Source organism: Oryctolagus cuniculus, chromosome 1, assembly GCF_964237555.1.
Source record: "Oryctolagus cuniculus chromosome 1, mOryCun1.1, whole genome shotgun sequence".
NCBI lineage: Eukaryota > Metazoa > Chordata > Mammalia > Lagomorpha > Leporidae > Oryctolagus > Oryctolagus cuniculus.
In genome coordinates this window covers 215,154,687-215,182,662 of record NC_091432.1, presented here as the reverse complement: position 1 = coordinate 215,182,662, position 27,976 = coordinate 215,154,687, and the positions used below count along the sequence as shown (strand labels likewise).

The 27,976-nt window shown below is 46.7% G+C and overlaps 1 protein-coding gene across 2 annotated transcripts; it reads left to right on the top strand.

The window, feature by feature from the left end:
* The first annotated feature begins 83 nt into the window (after positions 1–83).
* Positions 84–27,976, top strand: LOC138844979 (prostaglandin reductase 1-like). 2 transcript variants are annotated; one of them, XM_070055554.1, is made up of 10 exons: positions 84–182; positions 1,418–1,533; positions 4,502–4,547; positions 12,560–12,616; positions 18,532–18,699; positions 20,110–20,227; positions 21,333–21,488; positions 24,435–24,543; positions 25,929–26,047; positions 27,454–27,976. In XM_070055554.1, exons 2-10 carry the CDS (start codon positions 1,428–1,430, stop codon positions 27,562–27,564), a joined length of 990 nt encoding a protein of 329 aa, XP_069911655.1. In that variant the 5' UTR covers positions 84–182; positions 1,418–1,427; the 3' UTR covers positions 27,565–27,976. The 2 variants fall into 2 exon arrangements, with proteins under 2 accessions (XP_069911655.1, XP_069911656.1); XM_070055555.1 differs by lacking the exon at positions 84–182 and adding an exon at positions 549–565.

The window sequence follows — 27,976 nt, the reverse complement described above, 5'->3', positions numbered from 1 at the left end:
CCATCACAAGGCAACACCCAAGGCCCCAGGAGGCCACCAACCCGCCCTCTGGGGCCGGGCTCCAAGGAAGAGCAGGCGGAGCTCCCAAGCCCCACCCCTGCCCCCTCCCGCCCTAAATTCAGGCGCTGGGGCTGTGGGGCGCTCACACCGCCTTCCCTCTGCACTGGGACCTGCAGCCCCCGGTGAGCAGACGCCCTGCTTCCTCTTCGCTCTTCCTCCTCCCTGCTGGGTGCCGGACGGCCCTGCGGGGAGCGTGGGCGCCCGGCCCTGGGGCTCCTGGTGCTGCCAGGCGTCTCCGCCCTGCGCTCCGAGAAAGTTGGGAGCCGGACGTCCCGGGGCCTCCTGGCCTCGGCGGCTGCTTGGAGCGGTCCGGGATGGGGAGGGAAAGAAGGGCGAGGCCCGGCTGCATTGCTGGTGGCCCCCAAGGCCGCCCGCACGGGGACAGGGGCAGGGCGAGAAACTGCAAGCAGCCCCGCGGCTTATTTGCCTGTAACTGACTCACTCGGGGGACGGCGCGGCTCCAGCTGGATCCGAGAGAGTTCGGGCCAAGTCGACTCATTTCTCGGTATATGAGGTGCCAGGTTCAAACGCGAACCCGCGGTTTTCCCCCTGGAGCTAAAATAAGTTTGCGGGTGAACAGCGGGCGGAGCAGCGGCGCCCCCCGGTGGCGTTCAGGGGTTCCCGCGGGTCTCTCGGAACGCGGGGTCCTCTCCAGTGGAACCTGGTTGTTGGCCTTGGTCGCTCTTTTCCTGAGGATTCGTCCCTGTGAGATGAGAAACGGGATGTTTGCAGGCCCAGGGGAGTTCCGGAGAGGAAAACTGGAACCCAAAGGCTGGAACTCCAGTCTTTTACGTTTCTTCTTGTCCTGGAGGTTTCTTTAAGCCTCCGGTTTTGTGTTATTTTTTTAAAGATTTCTTTTACTTATTGGACATGTAGAGGTACAGAGAGAGGTAGAGACAGATTCACTCGCCAAGTAGCTGCAGCGACAGGCCTGGGCCAGGCTGAAGGCAGGAGCCAGGGTCTTCTTCCAGGTCTCCCAGGTGGTCCAGGGGCCCAAGTGCCATGTGCCGCTGCTTTCCCAGGCGCATTAGCAGGGAGCTGGATGGGAAGAGAGCAGCCAGGACTCAAAGTGGCACCCATATGGGATGCAGGCACTGCAGGCCAGGGCTTTAATCTGCTGTGCCACAGCGCCGGCCCCTTAGCCTCAGTTTTCTCATCTGTCTGTTGGGAAGCTATGAGGAGAAATCGACATAGCAGATAGGAAGTGCTTGGCGCAGCACGAGCACCAGACAAGTACCCATGGAATGTGGCTGTTGGCGAGTGTGCCGAGGTAGTGCCAGCTGGCCTTGGCAATGGCCTGCACCCCTAAGAGTGCGGTCATCTCAGGGAAGCTGACTCTGTGTTTACTGAATCCTAGGAGCCTCAGGATGGTGCGTGCTAAGAACTGGACCCTGAAGAAGCACTTCCATGGCCACCCCACGGATAGTGACTTTGAGCTGAAGACAGTGGAGCTCCCACCCTTAAACAATGGAGGTGAGGCCAGCACTCAGCGTTGGAAGAGACTGTATCCGGCAGCCTTGGCTGCGAAACACACTACCCCCAGAGGGTTTGGGTTTTGTTTTTTTTTTGTTTTTGTTTTTGTTTTTCTAAGACTTATCTGAAATTCAGAGCTACAAAGAGAGAGGGAGAAAGAGAGAGAGAGAGAGATCTTCTATTTGCTGGTTCTCTCCCCAAATGGCTGCAACAGCCAAGGCTAAGCAAGATCAAAGCCGAGAGTTTTATCCAGTCTCCCATGTGGATGGCAGGGTCCCAAAGACTTGGGCCATCTTGTGTTGCTCTCCCAGGCACAGTAGCAGGGAGCTGGACTGGAAGTGGAGCAGCCAGGACTCAAACTGGTGCATTATATGAGGTGTCTTTACCGGCTGTGCCACAAAGCCGATCCCATACTCCAGAGTTTTGGTGACTTAACCAACAATGATTTCTTGGTGCACAACTGTGTGGGTTGGCAGTTTGGATGGGTTACATTGGGTGGCCTTTTCTAGATCTCACCTGGGCTGCATGGTTGATTTAGGATGGGCCTTGCTTAGTGTCTGGGGTGTTGCAGGGGTTTCCTGGGGCGCATGCCTCAGCTCTCCTGGTGTGGTCTTTCCTGCTGGCTAGGTTGAGCTCTGTTCTTGTGGTAGTCTTGTGGGTCAAGAGCTGCTGGAGCTGGCAATCTCCAATATGTGCACACTTCTCAGCTCCTACTTGTATTGTGTTTGCTAATATCCCATTGGTCAAAGCAAGTCACATAGGCAAGCCTGAATTCCAGGGGTGGGAAAGTGAGTTGTGGGGGCTGGCCTTGTGGCATAGTGGTAAGGTGCCACCTTGGTGCTGGCATCCTATATTGGCGCCAGTTCGGGTCCCTGCTGCTCCACTTCTGATTCAGCTCTGTGCTCTGGCCTGAGAAGGCAGGAGAGGATGGCCCAAGTGCTTGGGCCACCGCACCCATGTAGGAGACCAGGAGCAGGCTCCAGACTCCTGGTTTTGGATCGGTGCAACTCCAGCCATTGCAGCCAATTGGGAAGTGAACCAACCAACCAACAGATGGAAGATCTCTCTTTGTCTTTCTCCCTCTGCCTCTCTCTCTGGCTCAGACTTTTAAATAAATAAATAAATGTTTTTTTAAAAAAAAGTTCTGGATGAGAAGAGTGAGGCAGGGAGGCTTTGGAGAAAAGTCAGTGTGAACAAGAAGTGTGGCCAAGTTATGAGTGCCGTCTACACTGTGATGGCCACACCACAGACGCAACATTCCCACAGAGACTGTGTGCACAAGGGTCACCCCAGCTAAGAGCAAAATCTTTTTTGAAATCTTGAAGATTTATTTTTATTTATTTAAAAGGCAGAGTAACATAGAAAGAGGGGAAGCAGAGAGAGAAATAGATCTTTCATCTGCTGGTTCACTCCCCAGATAGCCGCATTGGCCAGAGCTGAGCTAGGCTGAAGCCTGGTACTCCATCTGGATGTCCCATATGGGTGGCAGGGGTCCAAATACTTGAGCCATCTTCTGCTGCTCTCCCAGGCACATGGCAGGAAGCTGGATTAGAACCTGAGCAGCTAGGACTTCAGCTGGTCTTCTGATATGGGACACAGGTGTCACAGTTGGCACCTTAACCCACTATACCACAATGCTGGCCCCACAAATTCAGATTCATATTTTTTTTAGATTTTTATTATTTGAGAAGTAATTTCACAGTCGCAGAAAGAGAGAGGGAGAGACAGAGAAAAAAGTCCTCCATCCACAGGATTACTCCTTAGATGGTCCGAACAACAAGAGCTGGGCTGATCCGAAGCAAGGAGCCAAGAGTTTCCTCTGGTTTCCTTGTGAGTGCAGGGGCCCACATGCTTGGACCATCTTCCACTGCTCTCCAGGGCCAATAGTAGAAAGCTAGATTGGAAGAGGGGCAGTTGGGAAGGAATCAGTGCCCATATTAGATGCCAGCACTGCAGGTGGATGCTTAGCCTACTATGCCAAAGTGCTGTCGCCCACGAATTCTTTAATACTAACTGAGACTGGTAATAATCCAATGTTATGTGAATACCGTGAAATATTGGTCACACATGTGGCCTTGAACGAGAAGCTTATCCTAAATGTAAACAAAGTGGAAGCAGTGATTATTGAGAACGTCAGATGAAATAATCCATACGGGCGCAGGCATTGGGCGTAGTGGCTAGGATGCTGTTTGGGACATTCACATCCAGTGTCGGGAGAGCCTGGATTCAACTTGGCTCTGTTTTCAATTCCAGCTTCCTCCTAGTGCACACCCTGGAAGCAGCACATGGTGGCTCAAGTAGTTGGGTCCCTTTCACCATGTGGGAGATCCAGATAGGGTTCTGGTCCCCAACTTCAACCTACTGAGGGCATTTGGGAAATGAACCAGAAAGTGCAAGATTTCTCTCTCTCTTGCTCTGCTTTTCAAATAAATAAAAGTTGAAATAATCCAATAAAGCATGGAGTCATGCTGAGTAAATAGCATTATATGTTATTATTTTTTAAGATTTATTTATTTATTTATTTGAAGGGCAAAGTTACAGAGAGCGAAGGAGAGACAGACACAGAAAGAGATTTCCATCTGCTGCTTCACTCCCCAGATGGCTGCCACAGTCAGGCCTGGGCCGGGCCCGTGGTCTCCCATGTGGGTGGCAGGAGTCCAAGCACTCAGGCCATTCTCCACTGCTTTTCCCAAGCCACTAGCAGGGAGCTGCATTGGAAGCAGAGTAGCCAGGACATGAAGCGGTGCCCATATGGATGCCAGCACCACAGGCAGCTTCCCCCGCTGCACCCCAGTGCCACCCCTCGTTCTTAATACCTGGACTGGGCCGCGGGTGTGAGCCTGCAGCCTGTCCCTGGCAAGCACAGAGCAGAGGGCAGCCTGCAGCAGAGCGGTGAGCTGTGTTGTGTGAAATGCTAGGGAAGCAAGGCCGTGAGTTTTCAATGCCTGTGCACTGCTTTGTTTTGCAGAGGTCCTGCTGGAAGCTCTGTTCCTCTCCGTGGATCCTTACATGAGGTATATCATTTTCCTCCTGCGAAGTCCTGCGGGGGACCTTGTTCTGAATCCATTCACCTTTAAAATATCCAACTGATGCAACACTCCTTTTCCCCTTGTGCTCCCGGTGTCGTCTTGGTGCTGGGCTTAGTCAAAGGTCACCCTTTCAGCCTTTTCTTTTTTTTTTTTTTTTTTCAATATTTATATGTACTTTATTTTTTTTAATTTTTATTTTTTTGGTTTTTTTTTAACTTTTATTTAATGAATATGAATTTCCAAAGTACGACTTATGGATTACAATGGCTTCCCCCCCATACCGTCCCTCCCACCCACAACCCTCCCACCTCCCACTCCCTCTCCCCTTCCATTCACATCAAGATCCATTTTCAATTATCTTAACATACAGAAGATCAGCCTAGCACACATTAAGTAAGGATTTCAACAGTTTGCTCCCACACAGAAACATAAAGTGAAAAATAATAGATGATTTTTTTAAATGATGATGAAATCAGATCAGACCTACTGTCATGTTTAATCCCAGTGAGAGTCAAGTTGGGAATTGATATTTTTTTTTTACAGAAGATCAGTTTAGTATGCATTAAGTAAAGATTTCAACAGTCTGCACCCCCATAGAAACACAAGGTGAAATATATTGTTTGAGTACTCGTTATAGCATTAAATCCCAATGTACAGCACATTAAGGACAGAGATCCTACATGAGGAGTAAGTGCACAGTGACTCCTGTTGTCAACTTTACCAATTGACACTCCTGTCTATGGCATCAGTAATCTCTCTATGCTCCAGTCATGAGTTTCCAAGGCTATGGAAGCCCTCTGAGTTCTCCGACTCTTATCTTGTTTAGACAAGGTCATAGTCAAAGTGGAGGTTCTCTCCTCCCTTCAGAGGAAGGTACTTCCTTCTTTGAAGACCTGTTCTTTCCACTGGGATCTCACTCACAGAGATCTTTTTGCCAGAGTGTCTTGGCTTTCCATGCCTGAAATACTTTCATGGGCTTTTCAACCAGATCCGAATGCCTTTAGGGCTGATTCTGAGGCCAGAGTGCTATTTAGGACATCTGCCATTCTATGAGTCTGCTGAGTATCTCACTTCCCATGTTGGATCACTCTCCCCTTTATTTATTCTATTGGTTAGTGTTAGCAGGTACTAGACTTGTTTATGTGCTCCCTTTGACTCTTAGTCCTTTCATTATGATCAATTGTGAACTGAAATTGATCACTTGGAATAGTGAGATGGCATTGGTACATGCCACCTTGATGGGATTGCATTGGAATCCCCTGGTATGTTTCTAACTCTACCATTTGGGGCAAGTCAGCTTGAGCATGTCCCAAATTATACCTCTCTTCCCTCTCTTATTCCTACTCTTATGTTTAACAAGGATCACATTTCAGTTAATTTTCAACACTTAAGAATAACTGTGTGATAATTACAGAATGAAACCAGTCATATTAAGTAGAACAGACCAAAAAAAAATACTAAGAGGGATAATGTATTAAGTTGTTCATTAACAGTCAGGGCTATGCTGATCAAGTCACCGTTTCTCATAGTGTCCATTTCACTTCAGGAGGTTTCCTTTTTGGTGTTCAGTCAGTTGTCACTGATCAGGGAGAACATATGGTATTTGTCCCTTTGGGACTGGCTTACTTCACTCAGCATGATGTGTTCCAGATTCCTCCATTTTGTTGCAAATGACTGGATTTCGTTATTTCTTACTGCGGTATAGTATTCTAAAGAATACATATCCCATAATTTCTTTATCCAGTCTACCGTTGATGGGCATTTAGGTTGGTTCCAGGTCTTGGCTATTGTGAATTGTGCTGCGATGAACATTAGGGTGCAGACCGCTTTTTTGTTTGCCAATTTAAACTCCTTTGGGTAAATTCCAAGGAGTGGGATGGCTGGGTCGAACGGTAGGGTTATGTTCAGGTTTCTGAGGAATCTCCAGACTGACTTCCATAGTGGCTTGACCAGTTTGCATTCCCACAAACAGTGGGTTAGTGTCCCTTTTTCCCCACATCCTCGCCAGCATCTGTTGTTGGTAGATTTCTGTATGTGAGCCATTCTAACCAGGGTGAGGTAAAACCTCATTGTGGTTTTGATTTGCATTTCCCTGATTGCTAGCGACCTTGAGCATTTTTTCATGTGCCTGTTGGCCATTTGGATTTCCTCTTTTGAAAAATGTCTATTGAGGTCCTTGGCCCATCTCTTAAGTGGGTTGTTGGTTTTGTTTTTGTGGAGTTTCTTGATCTCTTTGTAGATTCTGGTTATTAACCCTTTATCTGTTGCATAGTTTGCAAATATTTTTTCCCATTCTGTCGGTTGTCTCTTCACTCTCCTGACTGTTTCTTTTGCAGTACAGAAACTTCTCAATTTGATGCAATCCCAATAGTTGATTTTGGCTTTGACTGCCTGTGCCTCCCGGGTCTTTTCCAGAAATTCTTTGCCTGTGCCAATATCTTGAAGGGTTTCTCCAATGTTCTCTAATAACTTAATGGTGTCAGGACGTAGATTTAGGTCTTTAATCCACGTTGAGTGGATTTTTGTGTAAGGTGTAAGGTAGGGTCTTGCTTCATGCTTCTGCACGTGGAAATCCAGTTTTCCCAGCACCATTTATTGAATAGACCGTCCTTGCTCCAGGAATTGGTTTTAGATCCTTGGTCAAATATAAGTTGGCTGTAGATGTTTGGGTTGATTTCTGGTGTTTCAATTCTGTTCCATTGGTCTATCCATCTGTTTCTGTACCAGTACCATGCTGTTTTGATTACAACTGCCCTGTAGTATGTCCTGAAATCTGGTATTGTGATGCCTCCGGCTTTGTTTTTGTTGTACAAGATTGCTTTAGCTATTCGAGGTCTCTTGTGCCTCCATATGAATTTCAGCATCATTTTTTCTAGATCTGAGAAGAATGTCTTTGGTATCTTGATTGGGATTGCATTGAATCTATAAATTGCTTTTGGGAGAATGGACATTTTGATGATGTTGATTCTTCCAATCCATGAGCATGGAAGATTTTTCCATTTTTTGGTATCCTCTTCTATTTCTTTCTTTAAGATTTTGTAGTTCTCATCATAGAGATCTTGAATGTCCTTGGTTAGGTTTATTGCAAGGTATTTGATTGTTTTTGTAGCTATTGTGAATGGGATTGATCTTAGCAGTTCTTTCTCAGTCATGGCATTGCTTGTGTATACAAAGGCTGTTGATTTTTGTGCATTGATTTTATATCCTGCCACTTTGCCAAACTCCTCTATGAGTTCCAATAGTCTCTTAGTGGAGTTCTTTGGATCCTCTAAGTAAAGGATCATATCGTCTGCAAAGAGGGATAGTTTGACTTCTTCCTTCTCAATTTGTATTCCTTTGATTTCTTTTTCTTGTCTGATGGCTCTGGCTAAAACTTCCAGAACTATGTTGAATAGCAGTGGTGAGAGTGGGCATCCCTGCCTGGTGCCAGATTTCAGTGGAAATGCTTCCAACTTTTCCCCATTCAATAGGATGCTGGCTGTGGGTTTTTTATAAACTGCTTTGATTATATTGAGGAATGTTCCTTCTATACCCAATTTGCTTTGAGTTTTCATCATGAAAGAGTGTTGAATTTTATCAAATGCTTTCTCTGCATCAATTGAGATAATCATATGGTTTTTCTTTTGCAGTCTGTTAATGTGGTGAATCACATTGATTGATTTGCGAATGTTGAACCATCCCTGCATACCAGGGATGAATCCCACTTGGTCTGGATGGATGATTTTCCTGATGTGTTGTTGTACTCTATTGGCGAGAATTTTATTGAGGATTTTTGCGTCTATGTTCATCAGGGATATTGGTCTGTAATTTTCTTTCAGTGCTGCATCTTTCTCTGGCTTAGGGATTAAGGTGATGCTGGCTTCGTAGAAAGAATTTGGGAGGATTCCCTCTTTTTCGATTGTTCTGAATAGTTTGAGAAGAAATGGGATTAGTTCTTCTTTAAATGTCTGGTAGAATTCAGCAGTGAATCCATCTGGTCCTGGGCTTTTCTTTGTTGGGAGGGCCCTTATTACTGTTTCAATTTCTGTCTCAGTTATGGGTCTGTCTAGGTTTTCGATGTCTTCCTGGTTCAATTTAGGTAGTTTGCATGTGTCCAGGAATCTATCCATTTCTGGTAGATTTTCCTGTTTGCTGGCATACAGGTCCTTGTAGTAATTTCTGATGATTCTTTTTATTTCTGTGGTGTCTGTTGTTACGTTTCCTTTTTCATCTCTGATTTTAATGATTTGGGTCTTTTCTCTTCTTTTTTTAGTTAGTTGGGCCAATGGGGTGTCAATTTTGTTTATTTTTTCAAAAAACCAGCTTCTCGCTTGGCTGATTTTTTGTAGTGTTTTTTTGGATTCAATCCTGTTAATTTCTTCTCTGGTTTTAATTATTTCTCTTCTCCTACTAGATTTGGGTTTGGTTTGCTGCAGTTTTTCTAGGTCCTTGAGGTGCGCTGAAAGCTCATTTATTTGGTACCTTTCCAATTTCTTGATATAGGCACCTATTGCTATAAATTTGCCTCTCAATACTGCTTTTGCTGTATCCCATAAGTTTTGATATGTTGTGTTGTTGTCTTCATTTACTTCCAGAAAGTTTTTGATTTCTCTTTTGATTTCTTGAATGACCCAGTGTTCATTCAGGAGCATGTTGTTCAGTCTCCATGTGTTTGCATACTTTCTGGGGTTTCCTGAGTTGCTAATTTCCAGCTTCATTCCGCTGTGGTCTGAGAAGCTGCATGGTATGATTCTAATTCTTTTGAATTTGCTGAGACTTGCTTTATGGCCTAGTATGTGATCAATCCTAGAGAAGGTTCCATGCGTTGCTGAGAAGAATGTGAAGTCTGTAGATGTAGGGTTGAATGTTCTGTAGATATCTGTTAGATCCATTTGGGCAATAGTGTCAATTAAATCTGCTGTTTCCTTGTTGATCTTCTGTCCGGATGATCTGTCTATTTCTGAGAGTGGAGTATTGAAGTCCCCCAGTACTATTGTATTGGAATCTAAATCTCCCTTTAAGTCCCTTAACATATCTTTTAAATAGACCGGTGCCCTGTAATTAGGTGCATATACATTTATAATAGTTACATCTTCCTGTTGAATTGAACCCTTAATCATTATATAGTGTCCCTCTTTGTCTCTCTTAACAGTTTTTGTATTAAAGTTTATTTTGTCTGATATTAATATGGCTACACCTGCTTTTTTTTGGTTTCTGTTGGCATGGAATATCTTTTTCCAACCTTTCACTTTCAGTCTGCATGCCTCTTTGTTAGAGAGATGTGTTTCTTGTAGGCAACAGATAGTTGGGTTGTGTTCTTTGAGCCAGTCAGTCAAATGGTGTCTTTTAACTGAAGAATTCAGACCATTAATGTTCAATGTGACTATTGATAGGTAGTGACTTTGCCCTGCCATTTTCCCGGAGATATTTTCTAGTATATGCTTTGAGCTTCCCATGCTCTTTTACTGGTAGGTGTTCTTCCTTTCCCTTCTTTCATATTGATGGCCATGTTTCTGTGTTTCTGAGTGTAGCACATCTTTAAGTATCTTTTGCAGGGCCGGACGAGTGGCCACAAAGTCTTTCAATTTCTGTTTGCTATGAAAGGTCTTTATTTCACCTTCATTCACAAATGAGAGCTTGGCAGGATATAATATTCTGGGCTGGCAATTTTTCTCTCTTAGCACCTGTGCTATGTCTCGCCATTCCCTCCTAGCCTGTAGTGTTTCTGATGAGAAGTCTGCTGTGAGTCTGATTGGAGATCCTCTGAGAGTAATCTGACGTTTCTCTCTTGCACATTTTAGGATCTTTTCTTTATGTTTCACTGTGATAAGTTTAATTACCACGTGTCGTGGTGAGGATCTCTTTTGGTCATGTTTATTGGGGGTTCTATGAGCTTCCTGTACTAGGATGTCTCTGTCCTTCTCCAAACCTGGAAAGTTCTCTGCTAGTATCTCACTAAAAAGGCCTTCTAATCCTTTCTCTCTCTCCATGCCTTCAGGAACTCCTAGAACTCGAATGTTGGTTTTTTTAATAGTATCCTGTAGATTCCCAACAATATTTTTTAGATTTCTAATTTCCTCTTCTTTTCTTTGGTTTGACTGTATGTTTTCCTGTGCTCTATCTTCTAAGTCCGATATTCTCTCTTCTGCTTCACCCATTCTGTTTTTAAGGCTTTCTAATGTGTTTGTCATTTGATCTATTGAGCTCTTCATTTCATTTTGATTTCTCTTCACTATCACACTTTCCTGTTCTACTAGTTTCTGAGTTTGATTTTGATTCTTCCTTAAAATTTCATTTTCACGAGAGAGATTTTCAATCCTGTCCAATAAGGATTTCTGTAGTTCAAGGATTTGCTTTTGAAAACTTCTAATTGTTCTTATCATAAATTTTTTGAAATCCGTATCTTGCATTTCCTCTATCTCATCATCTTCATAATCTTGGTTTGGGGTGTTTTGTTTCTTTGGAGACATCATAGTGTCATCATTGATCTTGTTCGCTCGATTTCTGTGTTTGTTGCTTGGCATAGTTAATTCTTCTTTCGTCACTGTGCGTTTTTTTTTTTTTATACTATGTCCGTGTTAAGTGGACTGCCTGCTGTTGGAGGAGCCTTGGAGGCTTGAGATGGGTGTGGCCTGAGAGCTCTGCTTGGTTCTTCCTGGTTCAGGGTGTCCAAAGGTGACACCCTCAGGTTGTGCATGGTAAATCTCTCTCTTTTTATTTATTTATTTATTTATTTATTTATTTATTTATTTTATTCAGGGGGTAAGTAACACTGCATGGCACCGCTTCTCCCCAGAGTCCATTTAGGCTCCTCTGGACTCCCACTGGGTTGCCTAGGCTACTGAATTGTAGTGACTCAGTTCCTTAGCTCTCCGCTGTTGATATGTAAATCCAGAGAGGGGGCCTGCTCTTTGTCTCTTGCGAATTCTTCAAGCCTTGAGAGAGAAACCCCCAAGCTCTTTTTTTTTTTCCTTCTTTCCGGTAGTGAGTTTGCTGCACTTTCCGGCCCCCCTCTAGATTCTGACCCCCGTTTCCCCGCCAATGTCTCGGGTTATTGAGCTCACCTCCCCTTCCAGCGCCCATGTGTGGACTCCGAGCCCTGGACGTCGGAACTCTCCCCGCTGTTGTCTGTGTTTTTTCATGCACTCCCCTTCCCGCACTGGCCGCAGACCCTGCGGCTTCCACGGCACCCGCGGCTCGGCTTCCGCGTGGTGGGCGACCTTGTTCTCCCAGTAGGTCCTCCGATTCACAGCCACTCGATGCAGAAGAGTTTACTCTGCAATATTTTCCTGGTTCTTTTTTCTGAGGCTACCGTAACTCCCCTTTTATTAAACTAAATTTACCCGGACTATCGGTGCACGCCCTTACTATTCCACCATCTTGGCTCCGCCCCTTTCAGCCTTTTCTTTTACAACCCTCTCCTGGTGTTGTGTGGCATGGCTTCCAGCAAAACTGCAAGAAGCAAGGAGCCCAGCTCCATCTGTCCTTTTCACTTGGAAGGGATTGGCAGAGGGAGGGGCTTTCCTTAGCTTCAGAGACCTGTCTTGTTACCTTCACCTGGCGTCCTCAGTACACAACGTCGGGGGGAGGGAGGGAATAAAAAGCCTCCAAGGGCCACCGATGGCTCAGTGCCTTTCTGGGTCACTAGGTAAATGCTAGTCTTTCAAGACTAGAATCGCAACTGTAAGATTTAGCTGGTTTTCCTTTTTGTGTGGCTGTGGTTTTGGGAAACAAGTATGCAGTGCTGCCTGAGTTGCATTTTTAGCCACTGAAAGAAACTCACCCGCAAGTGTACACAGGGGTGGGCATCTCGTGTTCCATCATAGGAAAATGCTACGCGAGGGTTTCTCTGGGTACAGAGCAGAGCTGCCTCTAACCCGTGCTAGGATGCACCTGCTCTGCCTTGTGTGTCTGAGTTTCAGTCTGCACATCCCGGCCTGGAGGTTTTTCATTTGTTTTGAAACTGCAGACAGTAGCCCAGCTATTCGTCAGTATGAAGAATGGAATTTGTTTTTCAGGTTGGGATCCAAAAGACTGAAGGAGGGAGACACAATGATGGGGCAGCAAGTGGCCAGGTAATTATTTCCATTTGTCCCCGTGCTTGGTAACCTGTCTCCTCTTCACCTCCTACCGGCCCCGGCTCTGTCCTGGCTCCCACAGTTTCTTCAGCTTGGATGCTTCACTCACTGACCTTGGAAGCATGTTGGGAAATCCTCCCCCCTGCCTGAATGATGGGGAGTGAGGGCAGGCTGTGAACATGTCATCATTTCAACCTCCCTGTGTCATCCTTACTATTAACTACTACAAATACTGTATTCATTCAGTCCGTGCTTATTGTAAAACTTCACATAACATAAAAATTTTATCTTTCTTTTTTTAAATATTTATTTATTTATTTGAAAGTCAGAGTTAGACACAGAGAGAAGGAGAGGCAGAGAGAGAGAGAGATCTTCCATCTGCTGCTTCCCTCCTCTATTGGCAGCAAATGCAAGATTTGTGCCCATCCTAACCAAGGAGCTTCTTCTGGGTCTCCCATGCGGGTGCAAGAGCCCAAGGACTTGAGCCATCTTCTTCTGCTTTCCCAGGCCATAGCAGAGAGCAGGTTTGGAAGTGGAGCAGCCGGGACTCAAACCGGAGCCCATATGTGATGCCAACACTGCAGGTCTGGGCTTTAACCCGCTGTCAACTGTACCAGCACAAAATATTATCTTTCAAACTGAATTTTCTACCATTGTTTGAACCTTAAAAGATGACTATTTTTTTTTTAGTCATAATTACACAGAGAGAGGAGAGGGAGAGGGAGAGGGAGAGGGAGAGGGAGAGGGAGAGGGAGAGGGAGAGGGAGAGGGAGAGGGAGAGAGGTCTTCCATCCTATGGTTCACTCCCCATTGCCGCAATGGCCAGAGCTTTGCGTATCTGAAGCCAGGAGCCAGGAGTTTCTTCCAGGTCTCCCATGTGGGTGCAGGGGCCCAAGGACTTGGGCCATCTTACACTGTTTTCCCAAGCCATAGTAGAGAGCTGTTGGAAGTGGAGCAGCTGGGACTCGAACCGGCGCCCATATGTGATGCCAGCACTGCATGTCTGGGCTTTAACCCACTGTACCCCTGCACCGGCACAAAATATTATCTTTCAAACTAAAAGTTCTACCATTGTTTGAACCTTAAAAGATGACTGTGTTTTTTAAAGTCAGAGTTACACAGTGAGAGGAGAGGCAGAGAGAACGAGAGAGAGAGAGAGAGAGAGAGAGAGAGGTCTTCCATCCACTGGTTCACTCCCCACACTGCTGCAAAGGCCAGAGCTGTGCCGATCCGAAGCCAGGAGCTTCTTCCAGGTCTCCCATGCGGGTGCGGAAGCCCAAGGACTTGGGCCATCCTCTACTGCTTTCCCAGGCCATAGCAGAGAGCAGGATCTGAAGTGGAGCAGCCGGGACTCGAACCGGGGCTCATATAGGAGGCGAGTGCTTCAGGCCAGGGTGTTGACTGCTACAACACAGCACCAGCCTCAAGCCAGATAACTTTTAAAAATTAATAAAAAAGATTCTATGAGTATTCACTATAATTATTCCCATTTTTTTAAATGTTTGTTTATTTTTATCTACCTGCAAGGCAGGGAGGGAGGGACAGAGGAGAGAGAGATCTTCCACCCACTGGGTCGTTCCCCAAACACCTGCAGCAATCAGAGCTGAGCCAGGCTGAAGCTGAAAGCCTGAAATACCACTTGGGTGGCAGGGGCTGCCGGGGACCCAGGACTGGAGCCGTCGTCTGCGGGCCCTCAGGAGCTTAGCAGGAAGCCGGATCTGGAGCAGAGCAGGCAGGACTCAGCCGGGGCTCCTGTACGGGACGGGGGCCTCACCCGCTGCACCACGAGGCCTGCCCGTCCCCATCATTCAACGTCCACGATGCACACATTGATATTTCATGCTTAGTTCAGTTGGATTTCTGTCATTATCGGTAATGTTGACCTTTTGTGAGTTAATTATCAACGGTCCCCTGCGAATCACCTGTTTATGTCCTGTGTTCTATCCCTTTACGACTTTTTATGTGTTATATTGATGAATGCAAGCTTCTTATGTGTTACACATATTAATATTACAGGCTGGCGCCGCAGCTCTCTGCTGTGGCCAGGGAGTGCAGTGGAGGATGGCCCAAGTGCTTGGGCCCTGCACCCCATGGGAGACCAGGAAAAGCACCTGGCTCCTGGCTTCGGATCAGCGCGATGTGCCAGCCGCAGCGGCCATTGGAGGGTGAACCAATGGCAAAGGAAGACCTTTCTCTCTGTCTCTCTCTTTCACTGTCCACTCTGCCTGTCAAAAAAAAAAAAAAAACAACAATATTAATATTACAAATATTTAGATCTTTATCTTTCTCCTGTGTCTAATCATGGCTAAGCTTTATGTAATAACGTTATAAATATTTGTACTTATAGCTTTTCTTTAATCTCTTGCTGAGGCTTTCTCCTGTCCAAAATTGCTAAAATGTTCATTCATATTTTCCTCAATGTTATATACATTAATTTTTTTTAACAGGCAGAGTGGACAGTGAGAGAGAGACAGAGAGAGAGAGAGAGAAAGTTCTTCCTTTTGCCGTTGGTTCACCCTCCAATGGCTGCTGTGGCCGGCGCTCTGTGGCCGGCGTTTTGCGCTGATCCTGATTTGAAGGCAGGAGCCTGGTGCTTTTTCTGGTCTCCCATGGGGTGCAGGGCCCAAGGACATGAGCCATCCTCCACTGCACTCCCTGGCCACAGCAGAGGGCTGGCCTGGAAGAGGGGCAACCGGGACAGAATCCGGTGCCCCGACCGGGACTAGAACCCAGTGTGCCAGTGCCACAAGGCGGAGGATTAGCCTATTGAGCCACGGCGCCGACTATACATTAATTTTTTATATTTAAAATTTTCAGACTCTTAATTTTTATAGACATAAAGAGGGAAATGTTAATAATTAGCCCAATTTTAGAACACCATCTGTTGCTGTTTTATTGACATTGTCGCTCCCCCTCTTCGTGGAGGAACGACACAGGACCCTGCGCTGTTCTTTCATCTGCTCGGCCCTTCCCGGGTTTGCTGCTGGTTCTTCCCGGGTTGGCTACCGACCCTTCCACCTCCGTGGAAGGGCGGTTCCCCCTGCCACATTCCCCACTTCCGCGGGGGAGCGGCATACCGCCGGCCGGCTCTCTCGGGGGCTGCACAGGTGTTCCCCTTAGATGTTCCTGGTGCATGCCGTCTCTCTCCTCCTTTATAGTCCTCCTCCGCCAATCCCAACTCGGCTGCCCACACGCCGAGTATGCTGCTCTCCTCCAATCAGGAGCAGGATCAGCTCCTGGAGGTCAGCACTCAAGTTGGCAAGAGGCAGCTGCGTAGAAGCTGTTTTCTTCTCTCCCAGCGCCATATTGTGGGAGAGCAGATGCATAGAATAAGTCTTAATTCCAGTAACTCAGTCCAGTCCGGGTTGCTCCCCACAGACATTTTCCTGGGCTTCAGTGAATTTATTACAGTGGTGGGAAAGGACAATCTGTGAGTCGGTTAAGGCCCGAGAAATCATTCGGTTCTTCCCTGCCAAGGCAGCTGCAGGTGGACTAGGCATTCAACAGATCTACAGCAGGCTAACTTTTAAGTTGATCATGCTGTATGGCCCATGAATGATGTTAGGAATCCCCAGCTGGCTCTTGGGAGAAAAAGGATTCCCCACCCCTGGTTTAGAGGGACTCATACCTTATCATCTTTTTCTCTAAACACTAGTATGTCTCCCATTTCTCCATTTTGTCTGGTATCCTATGAGAAGTTTTCTTCATATACATTTCTTCTTTTACGTTTCTTGCTAATAATCTAAGAAGTGAACATGTATTTGTATGTGTTGAGCTGGCAAAGGTTTTCGAAAATGTACTACCTCATGACAGAGATGACGTGCTGATAGGTTTATGTACATTGCTGGTGGAAGCCTTAGTTGGCACAGCCTTCGAGACAGGACTTTGGTGATAATCACGAAGAGTTACTTATGTTTCAGTACACTTGACCTAGTAATCCCATTTATGGAAACATTATCTAAGGAAAAACAAATTCACATTTATGAGTAATAGTTAAATGTCATTGATATTAGGAAAGATGCTGGCAATCACTGAATGATGGGAGAATAATTAAGTTCATTACAGTTTTTGAAGGATTCTTATTAACATGGAAAAATTCTCCATTATGTAGACTAGCATCCTGTTGAGAGAAAAATTACATTATAAAGCATAAAACTACATCAATTATGTAAACATCTATATCATTAAGATTGCCATAATACACCAAAATATTAGCAGTTATCTTTGTTATAGGGTTGGAACTGTTATTTGATTTTATATGCTTGAAGATTTCTAGAATAAACATGTTTTATAAATTCATGATCTGAGAGGAAAATGGTATAGAATGATAAGAGTGGGAGAATAAGAAACAAAGGTGTGGGGAGCAGCCCGGACTGGACTGAGTTACTGGAATTAAGACTTGTTCTGTGCATCTGCTCTCCCACAATGTGGCGCTGGTAGAGAAGTAAACAGCTTCCACACAGCTGCCTCCAGTTCAGCTAATAAACTGTAGGACTTGCTCCTGATTGGAGGAGAGCAGCGTGTTCGGCATGTGGGCAGCCGAGTTAGGATTGGCGGAGGAGGACTATAAAGGAGGAGAGAGACGGCATGCACCAGGAACATCTATGGGGAACATCTAAGGGGAACACCTGTGCAGCCCCCGAGAGAGCCGGCCGGCGGTGTGCCGCTCCCCTGCGGAAGTGGGGAATGTGGCCAGGGGGAACCGCCCTTCCACGGAGGTGGAAGGGATAGTAGCCAACCCGGGAAGAACCAGCAGCAAACCCGGGGAGGGCCGAGCAGACGAAAGAACAGCGCAGGGTCCTGTGTCGTTCCTCCACGAAGAGGGGGAGCGACATAATGGTGCCGTGACTCGGATATGAAGCCTAGGCAGGGTTTAGTGTCGCTCCTCCACGAAGAGGGGGAGCGACAAAAGGGAAATCAGTAATAAGAGAGAAAGGACAGGCAAAACCAGGAGATGTGACTGTTATTGGAACCAGAGAGGGAAGATTCCCAGGTGACCCCCTGCGTTGGACAGAACAGGATGGTAAAAAGAGATCTTGACGAAATACCCACTGTATTTTTTTGTTGTTGTTGTATTGGACAGGCAGAGTTAGACAGTGGGAGAGAGAGAGAGACAGAGAGAAATGTCTTCCTTCCGTTGGTTCACCCCCCAATGGCCACTACGGCCCGTACTGTGCTGATCTGAAGCCAGGATCCAGGCGCTTCCTCCTGTCTCCCATGCGGGTACAGCGCCCAAGCACTTGGGCCATCCTCCACTGCCTTCTTGGGCCACAGCAGAGAGCTGGCCTGGAAGAGGAGCAACCAGGACAGATTCTGGCGCCCCGACCGGGACTAGAACCTTGGGTACCGGTGCCGCAGGAGGAGGATTAGCCTAGTGAGCCGCGGCGCCACCCTACCCACTGGATTTGTGATCAGGAGGCTGTAGTGGAATAGTAGGGGTGGGTGGCAGGTTGCAGTGGGTTATCAAGTGGGAGGCTCAGGTGTCAAAGGAAGAAGAGGGAAGGGAGGGGTCGGGGAAAATGAGACTTGGAGATGTCAGAGTTGAGCAAGCTTATAGGCTAAGGGAACAGGCCAGCAGGGAGGAAAGTGTTGAAAATTCCGGAGAGAGCAGGGTGAAGGATGGTGGGAGCCCCCTGAGTAAGAGAAGAGGCCGGTGTGCGGGCATTTGAGCCAGAGCACGGGGCCCCTTGCTTGAACAGAGGAGAACTGGGTAAGACAGATGCCTGGGCTGGGTTGGTTGGAGAGTTCTTCTCTGGCGGCCTCTATGCCACTGGTTGAGGATGAAGATGGAGAGGCGTGGCAGGGTAGCAGTCCTGGGATGGCCACCTCAGCGCCCTTCTGCGAACCTGGACCCCATAGCATGCTAACTCCCTGAGAGGACGGCTCATTGTCTTCATGGCTCTATCTTTCAGAGTTGTGGAAAGTAAAAACCCAGCGTGGCCGGTCGGGACCCTCGTCCTGGCTTATTCAGGCTGGGCATCGCACTCCATTTCCGATGGACAACAACTGGAGAAGCTGCTTACAGAGTGGCCAGACACCTTGCCACTGTCTTTGGCCCTGGGCACAGTTGGCATGCCAGGGTGAGTTGCACGGGGATATTTTATTGGTGTGAGTGCTGGATACTCTGGCCTTCCAGAAGGATTTGTTCAGAACTTATCAACAAGAAGAGACTTGAGTATTATATGCGTGGAAACTGATTCCAGGAGATAGGACGAAGAAGGGAACATCAAGGGAAGCATCCGTAAGTGTAGGAATGGATAAAGGGAATGTGCTAGGTGTTCTAATGCTATTTATTCTTTTAAAAAAAAAAAAAGGAAATCATGTCATTTGTGACAATGTGAATGGACCTTCCAGACAAAACAAGCCAGCCACAGAAAGACAAAGAACATACATCTCAGTTATATATATAAGATTTTTAAAAGATATTTATTTTGTTTGAAAGGCAGAGTTACAGAGAGAGAGAGAGAGAGAGAGAGAGAGAGGCAGAGGCATAGAGAGAGGCAGAGTCAGAGAGAGAGAGAGGTCTCCCATCTGCTTGTTCACTCCCCAGATGGCCACAATTGTAGGAACTGCACTCATCCAAAGCCAGGATCGGGGGCTTCTTGCAGGTCTCCCACACAGTGGCCCAAGGACTTTGGCCATCTTCTACTGTTTTCCCAGGCCATAGAAGAGAGCTGGATTGGAAGTGGAGCTGCCAGGACCTGAACCAGCTCCCATTTGGGATGCCGGCACTGCAGTTGGCAACTTTACCTACTGTGCCACAGCACAAGCTCCAAGACCTTTTTTTTAAAGATGTATTTATTTATTTGAAAGCCAGAGTTACAGACAGAAAGCAGAAAGAAAGAGAGACAGAGAGAGGTCTTGTACTGCGGATTCACTCCCTAAATGGCCGCAATGGCCAGACCTGGACCAACCTGGAGCCAGGAGTCAGGAGCTTCTTCTGGGTCTCCACATGGGCGCAGGGGTCCAAGCACCTGGGCCATCTTCCACCTGGGCTGATATGGGCAATCCCAGAAGTTCTTCCTTGCCAGTTGAGAGCCATGAAAACTTCAGGTGCTCTCTCTAGGCCTGTGCTGCCCAGACATAGCATAGCGCTGTGTGTGCTCTGTGGCTTTGACATCATGATAGGAAGAAGGCTTTCCCTGTGAGGCTCACCCCAAGGACTCACATGGGCATGAGCCACAATCTCCATCCTTGGATCCCCAGAGTTCTAGGGGCTCTATCTTCTTTCACCCCTGAAACTTGGCCTGGGGATAGATGAGATGCAGCTATTTTCCAACCCACTCTCCATTCCCTCCCTGGTTCACATCACCTTTGTTTCCATCTGGGAGTTGAAAAGGAAGAGGTGTACTGAAAACTGAAAATATTCTTTGTCTGCATTTTTTTGTCTTTTACCAATCCATAGGCCTGGGGCTTCAAGCTATATATAGAAAGGAGTTGTAGGGGGAAAGAATAAACCCATTAATAGATCCTTCATTGTATTTACTCAGCCTAACTGCCTACTTTGGTCTCCTTGAAATCTGCGGTGCAAAGAGTGGAGACACAGTGCTGGTGAATGCAGCAGCCGGAGCCGTGGGCGCAGTCGTGGGGCAGATCGCTAAGATCAAGGTCAGTGTCTTCCTCCAGTCACAGCATTAGCTCAGGTCCACGGCAGTTAACAGAGGTTAACAGAAATGATGTCTTCAAGTGAGTAAATAAGTAAGAGTAGATATTGGATTTGACAGATTCCATTTCAGCATTTGTCACATTAACTTTGCAGTTCATGAATTGTATGCGTTTTCCAAAATGGAATAATACTTGGATGTTAGCTTTATCTACATCTTGCATAAATTTATACTTTTGTAATTGGTTGTTTACATTTTAAATAGAATGCAGTACCCACCTCTTATAGGAATAGCATACTCATTTCTTAGGTGTTAACATCTCGTGGCCTTTGGAGGAGAAGTTTATGGTGACACAGTACTACAGCTTCTTATTCAAGTAAGAGATTTTTAGGAAACTTTTTAAAAATTCATTTTAAATTTCAGGATGATCATTTTTTAAAAGGTTTATTTATTTGAAAGACAGAGTTACAAAAGGCAGCAGGAGAGAGAGAGAGACAGGTCTTCTATCTGCTCATTCACTCCCTAAGTGACTGCAATGGCCCGATCTGTGCCAACCCAAAGCCAGGAGCCAGGAATGTCCTCTGATTCTCTCTTGCGGATGCAGGGTCCTAAAGACTTGAGCCATCCCCTGCTGCTTTCCCAGGCCATGGCAGAGAGCTGGGCTGGAAATGGAGCAGCCAGAACTCAAACTGGTGACCATGTGGGATGCTGTATTGCAGGCAGCAGTTTTACCCGCATTGCCTGAGCACCGGCCTCTTAGGATGATCATCTGATGCACTGACATGGGAGAATAGAAGTCAGCGCCAGCTTTAAGGACATTTCATAGGAAAGAATAAAACCTGGTCATGGGCAGTGCATGGATGGGAAAGGAAAGCATGTCCTTTGATCACAAGCTTGAGGTTTGGATACCTGAGTGGAACCCTTCACTGCAACAGGTGAGCTGAAGTTGAGCTTTTCGCTGGTCCAGAGACTAACCTGCCCTCTGCACTCTGTCGACCAGCTGTGGTGGGTACCTAAGGAGGTGCTCTCGGCACCTGTCTGTGCTAGAGAGGCAAGTGCAGTTGGCCCGCACCTGCGGCTCATCAGCAGGTCCCCTTTTTCTCCCTCAGGGCTGCAGAGTCGTGGGAGCAGCAGGGTCTGAGGAAAAGGTCGACTACCTTAAGAAGATCGGATTTGATTTTGCCTTTAACTACAAGACGGTGAAGTCCCTGGAAGAAACTTTGAAAAAAGCCGCTCCTGATGGTTACGATTGTTATTTTGATAATGTAAGTACATCTGGACCTAATGTGACGTACTAGTAAGCTACTGTAACATTGTAATCCATAAGCTCTACTTTGGAAATTTATATTCATTAAATAAAAGTTAAAAAAATAATAAGCTACTATAAAAAGACAGATTTCTAGGCCGGTGCCGCGGCTCACTAAGCTAATCCTCCTCCGCCTTCCGGCGCCGGCACACTGGGTTCTAGTCCCGGTCGGGGCGCCGGATTCTGTCCCGCTTGCCCCTCTTCCAGGCCAGCTCTCTGCTGTGGCCCGGGAGTGCAGTGGAGGATGGTCTAAGTGTTTGGGCCCTGCACCCCACGGGAGACCAGGATAAGTACCTGGCTCCTGCCTTCGGATCAGCGCGGTGTGCTGGCTGCATTTCGCCAGCCACGACAGCCATTGGAGGGTGAACCAACGGCAATGGAAGACCTTTCTCTCTGTCTCTCTCTCTCTCTCACTGTCCACTCTGCCTGTAAAAAAAAAAAAAACAAAAACAAAAACAAAACAAAACAACAAAACAAAAAACACAGATTTCTAGAACTTGTGAGAAACCACAGGTCTTTTGTAAAAAGATTCATTATTGAGATGGAATACACAGAGCATACCATTCACTGATTTTAAATGCAAAATTCAGTGGTTTTTTTGTGTATTCACAAAATTGTATGACCACCACCACAGTTTGGGAATATTTTCATCACACTGAAAGGAAATGCTGTACTCATTAGCAGCTGCCTCTGCTCCCACCCTTGCCAAAGTGATGATATGACAGCTGCTTTGACCTAAAATGTTTGTAAGGTCAGCCAGGTCATAGGACTTACCAGTGCACCATCCTGAACGTTCCCTTCTGTGGACACCGCATTGGAGTCCCCTACTCCTCAGGGGAAGGGCAGCGAGGTGCTCCCCTTTCTGGCTGCAGTGGGTCGTGTTGCTACGAATGTTCATGTACAGGTCTCCATGTGGATGAGCTGTCATGCCTTTTGAGTATCTCAGGATACTTCAGAAAGTCCATGGGTCAGGGAGCTGAAAATGTTTATTGTGATGCAAAATGTTTTGAATTCTATCCATAGTTTTTTCATAGTAGACATTTTCCATGAATTTTTTTGCATACCCTTTGTCTACACAAATTTTAAAACTTTTTGCACCAAATCCATTTACCTTTTAATTCCATGTTTTCGTGAACCCTTTGCAGTGCCCCATACACCTATGAGTAGGATTGATGGCCGGTGGCGATCTCATATTTCATGCTCTGAGGAACTGCTGAACTGGCTGTCCAAGAGGCTGCCCCATCTGACATTTCTACCCGCAGTCTCTGAGGTCCAGTTTCTCCTCCCCGTCACCAAGGCTTGTCATTGTCCTTGTTCTTGCGCTTAGCCACCCAGGCATGTTAGGAATGGTATTTCACTGGGGTTCTGTTTTGCATTCTCCTGTGGCTGCTGATATTGATAGTCTTCCCACCTGCGTACTGGCCATGTGTATACCGTGTTTGGAGAAATGTCTGTTCCAACATGTGCCCATTTTTAAGTGGGTGATTTGTGGGGCTGTAGGACTTCTATCTGTATTCTGCATACAGGTCCCTTGTTAGAGACAATGGTATATAAAATAATTTTAGTCTTAGGCTGAGGTCCACAGATCATTTCCATTTATTTCTATGTGTGGTGTGAGGAAGAAGTCCAGTTCCATTCTTTCCCATGTGGTTATCCTGTTATTCTGCACTGTTTGTTGAAAGGAACTTTTCCCCTATTGAATTGTTTCAGCATTTTGTACAAAATTGATTGATCATAAATGCTAGAGTTCACTTTTAGACTCTCACTTCTGTTCCATTGCTCTATGTTTGTATTTTCACAGCCTTGATTAATTTTGTTTTATATTAAGATTGAAAAGTGTGAGTCCTCTAAGTTTGTTCTTCTTGACTATTTTCCCTTACTTCTATTTAAGTTTTTAAAATATTTATTTACTTTACTTGAAAGTCACAGTTACATAGAGAGAGGAGAGGCAAAGAGAGAGAGAGAGAGAGAGAGAGGTAGAGAGAGAAAGGCAGAAGGAGAGAGAGGTTTCCATCCGCTGGTTCACTCCCCAAATGGCCACAATGGCTGGAGCTGCACCGATCCAAAGCCAGGATCCAGGAGCTTCTTTCAGGTCTCCCACGTGGGTACAGGGGTCCAAGGACTTGGGCCATCTTCTACTGCTTTCCCAGGCCATAGCAGAGAGGTGGATCGCAAGTGGAGCAGCTGGGACTTAAATTGGCACCTATATGGCATGTGAGCTCTGCAGGCTTAGGCTTAGCCTACTGCACCACAGTGCCACCCCCTCCCCCCCAATACTTTAGAGCATGGAGCAAGGAGATCATTAGAATGATCAGATAATCTCAAAGTATAATAAAGTGAACTTTATAAATTCTATAAGTATGTTCCTAGAGTCAAAGAGAAATGTCCTTTTTTTTTTTTTTTTTTTTTTTTTTTACAAGCAGAGTTAGACAGTGAGAGGGAGAGAAAGAGAAAGGTCTTCCTTCCATTGGTTCACCCCCTAAATGGCCACTAAGGCCAGCGCACTACGCCAATCCGAAGCCAGGAGCCAGATGCTTCCTCCTGGTCTCCAAAAAAATGCAGGTGCAGGGCCCAAGTACTTGGGCCATGCTCCACTGCACTCCCAAGTGCAGCAGCGAGCTGGACTGGAAGAGGAGTAACTGGCACCGGATCCAGTGAACCAACCTGGACTAGAACCCGGGGTGCCTGCAACGCAGGCGGAGAATGAGCCAAGTGAGCTGTGGCGCCGGCCAGAAATGTCCATTTTTAACGTCTCTTTCTAACTCTAATTTCCGTACTGTTGTATTAATTCAGTGAACTTTGCCACTGCTAACACCAATATTATGAAATGATTGACTTACCAAATCTTCTGAATCTCCTAATGTTTGTATCACTTAAGGTTTGCTTTGTTTTCCTGTCTATGTAGGTAGGTGGAGAGTTCTCCAATACTGCTATCCGCCAGATGAAGAAATTTGGGAGAGTTGCAATATGTGGGGCCATTTCTATGTATAACAGTACCGGCCAACTTCCACCAGGTAATGAATTTGTGCACATGACCCTGGGTGTGGGAATGCTGGACAAGGAGAAAAGTCATACATGTGGGATAGGCCAGTGACTATCAGAGTTTAACAGTTTCCTGCCATTCTTGGTGAAATAGTATTTATGAAAATAAGAATACATAATGTCATGCTAAATCAGGTTATATTAGAATTTGATATAGAAAAATCCCAAGATCCAAAAAATATGGAAGAAAGTGATCAGAAGTTTTAGTTTTCTTATCTATCATTTTTTGTAGTTTGTAAAAAGACAGCCAGGATTTGATGTGTGAGCAGAACACTTCAGTTGGTAAAATACTAGGGTTCTGCAGGATGAGAGACCCGGCTGCAGGTGCAGGGGGTGGAGGGAGACCTGACACAGGTGAGGGCAGCGCAGGCTGCGTGTGCGTCAGTCTCGCTGCTTCCTGCACAGCAAGGCCTCCAGACCCTGCCAGTCTGATGGTTTCCACTACAGGGGAAGGCGCGTGCATTCCCCTCCTTGCGTCGCTGTGCTGTCCTGTTTCTCTCGTGTCCTGCTGTGCTTTCCAGTCCTCGTTTTCCCACTCTGCAGTTCTGAAGTGTGCCCTCTCCCCCTCTGCACTGACCCGCATCCAAAGCTCTGTTCACCAAGCCCTGTTTTCATTAACTCCCAGTCCTAGGGACGGTCAGATATTTCGACACAGTGACTGGATCTAGTCTTTTCAGCCATCAGGCTTGGGAAGTTCAGCTGCTCATTTGGGCCTTTGAGCCTTTAGCTGGCCTTGTGCATCCCATTGGCATCAGACTGCATCCTGCCCTGCCCTGATCCCCAGAAATTCTAACACATTTCACTGTTAGGATAGTGCAGAGACCAGAAGTTATTTCTACCAGCTTTAATGCCACCTTTGCTTTTTTGCTCTCAATAAAGAAATCAACATCCCCGGCAGGTTGGACAACCCCAGATACAGTGTCTCTTCCAACAGAGGGAAAGGGGAGTCCACTCCTTCACTCAAAAGAAATCTGGTTGAGGTGGGTCTTCTGTAGTGCATTCTCCCTGCACAACCCGGCTAACGCTTGGCTACGTCACTTTCACGCCTCACGCACCCGCATCCGTCTCTCTGGCTCAAGACACAGCTCCATTTCTCTGATGCCCACCCCCTGAAAGGTCCTTGTTCCAAGTAAGGTGATCGAGTCACAGGTTCTGGGGTTTAGGATGTGGACTTCTTTGGGGGCCCTTGGGTTGCCTACCAGAGTATACTGATTAGGGGTGGCCCATGGATCAGCAAGGAGTGGAGGCAATTGGAGGTGAGGCTCTCAGAGAACACTGGCAGAGACTTGTACTGTTCAGGTTGGCACCCCAGTCGCCCTCCTGGACCCTTCACCCACGTGTGCCGTCCTCTCTCCAGGCCCATCCCCGGAGAGCGTGATCTACCAGGAAATCCGCATGGAAGGGTTCATCTTCAACCGCTGGAAGGGAGAAGTGCGCCAGAAGGCGCTGAAGGAGCTGCTGACGTGGGTTCTAGAGGTAAGGGGCTCTGGAGCCGTCCCCTAGCTGGACACTAGACCTGCGTCCCCTCTGCTCCTCGAGACGTCACCCCACCAACTCTTCCCTCTCTGCCACATCATCAGATTCTGCCTGTCTTTGGCCCACTGCTGCTTCTTTTTTTAAAATACAATTCTTGGGCTAGCACTGTGGTGCAATGGGTTAAAGCCCTGGCCTGCAGTGCCAGCATCCCATATGGGCACCAGTTCTAGTCCCTTCTGCTCCACTTCCAATCCAGCTCTCTGCTGTGGCCTGGGAAAGCAGAAGATGGCCCAAGTCCTTGGGCCCCTGCACCCACATGGGAGACCCGGAGGATGCTCCTGGCTCCTGGCTTTGGATGGGTCCAGCTCCAGCTATTGCGGCCAATTGGGGAGTGAACCAGCAGATGGAAGACCTTGTCTCTCTCGTTCTCTCTCTCTCCCTCTCCTTCTCTCTTTTTGTTACTCTGAGTTTCAAATAAATAAATCTGTAAAAAAAAATAAATAGATAAATAAATACAAATCTTACCTTTCCCATTTTACAAAAGAAAACAAAACAACTCTCCCTCTACTCTTTTCCATTGCAAATCTATATCACTGCTTCCATCTATAACAAAATACATTGAACTGCTGCCTACTTTGCCTACTTGCAATTTCTTTCTTGTTATATGTTCATTTATTTCCATCTACTTGAAAGGCAGAGTGACAAAGCAAGCTCTTCTATCCACTGATTCACGCCCCAGAGGGCCACAACACACAGGTCCGTGCCAGGCAGAAGCCAGGAACCCGAACTCCATCTGGGTCTCCCACATGGGTGGCAGAGACCCAAGTACTTGGTAATCATCTGCTGCCTTCCCAGGTGCATTGTGGGAAGAGAAATGAAAAATCTTCCACACTAACATGAACGCTTCTTGCTCACACTCATAAATAAACGTTAAACACGGATTGAAAGCTTGAGGGAGAGACCAATTCCGAGGCTGCCCTGCATTTACATTTCCTGAAGAGGCCCTGGCTCTTCAGAGGCACACAGAGGTGATGATGCTGCATTGTCGCGCTATGGGAGGAGATGGCAATGACAGCACCCAGACAGGTCTCCCCGCTTCCACTTCCACTACAGGACTGACTTAGAACCTGCTCACTTGTTGCCTCTGACACTTCTCCTGTTGTTAATCTTGATCTGCAAATAATTCTTAAATGTGCATTGTCATGCTGCAGATACTGTGCATGTGGGTCTCACCCCTAGACTGGCTTCTCTCTGTGTGTCTCTTGTCTGCAAACCGACCCTGTTCCCAAAGAACAGGTGCTCCATCTCGTATTTCCAAGCTCCTGGGATGTATCCGATGCTAGGATGAGAGAAGGGTGGTATTTGGAAGTGAAATTCACCTAGTACATGTTGCTGTTTCCCTACAGGGGAAAATCCAGTATCGTGAATTCGTCATTGAAGGCTTTGAAAACATGCCTGCTGCGTTTATGAGAATGCTGAAAGGAGAGAATGTGGGGAAAGCCGTAGTGAAAGTCTAAAGAGTGGCACCTGCAAGCAGGAGATCATCCTCATGACTTGATTTTTCCCATCACTTAGTAAAAGTAGACCCTGCCTCAATCATCTAAGAAACAGCACCTGCAACGAGTTAGATGTCATAAAATCCATTGAAATGCATGCAGGAGAGGGGGGTGGTCTACAAGTTGAGATGCCTGGGCTTCTGCTCCTGACTCCACCTTCCTGCTAATGTGCATCTGGGGAGGCAACAGGTGATGGCTCAAGTAATTCAGTTCCTGCCACCCACATGGGAGGCCTTGTGTTTGTGCTTGGCTCCTAGCTTTGGCCAGGCCCAGCCCAACCTGGGCCACTGCATGCATTTGAAAAGTGAACCAGCAGGTGGGAATTCTCTCTCCCCTCTTTCTCTGCCTCTCAAATAAAATTTCTATAAGCAAA

Bases quoted from the DNA above. Each gene is read 5' to 3' on its own strand.
- LOC138844979 (XM_070055554.1), top strand. From the start codon at position 1,428: ATGGTGCGTGCTAAGAACTGGACCCTGAAGAAGCACTTCCATGGCCAC. The intron at 4,548-12,559 runs GTATATCATTTT...TTTGTTTTTCAG, and splicing joins TCCGTGGATCCTTACATGAG to GTTGGGATCCAAAAGACTGA. The intron at 20,228-21,332 runs GTCAGTGTCTTC...TTTCTCCCTCAG, and splicing joins GGCAGATCGCTAAGATCAAG to GGCTGCAGAGTCGTGGGAGC.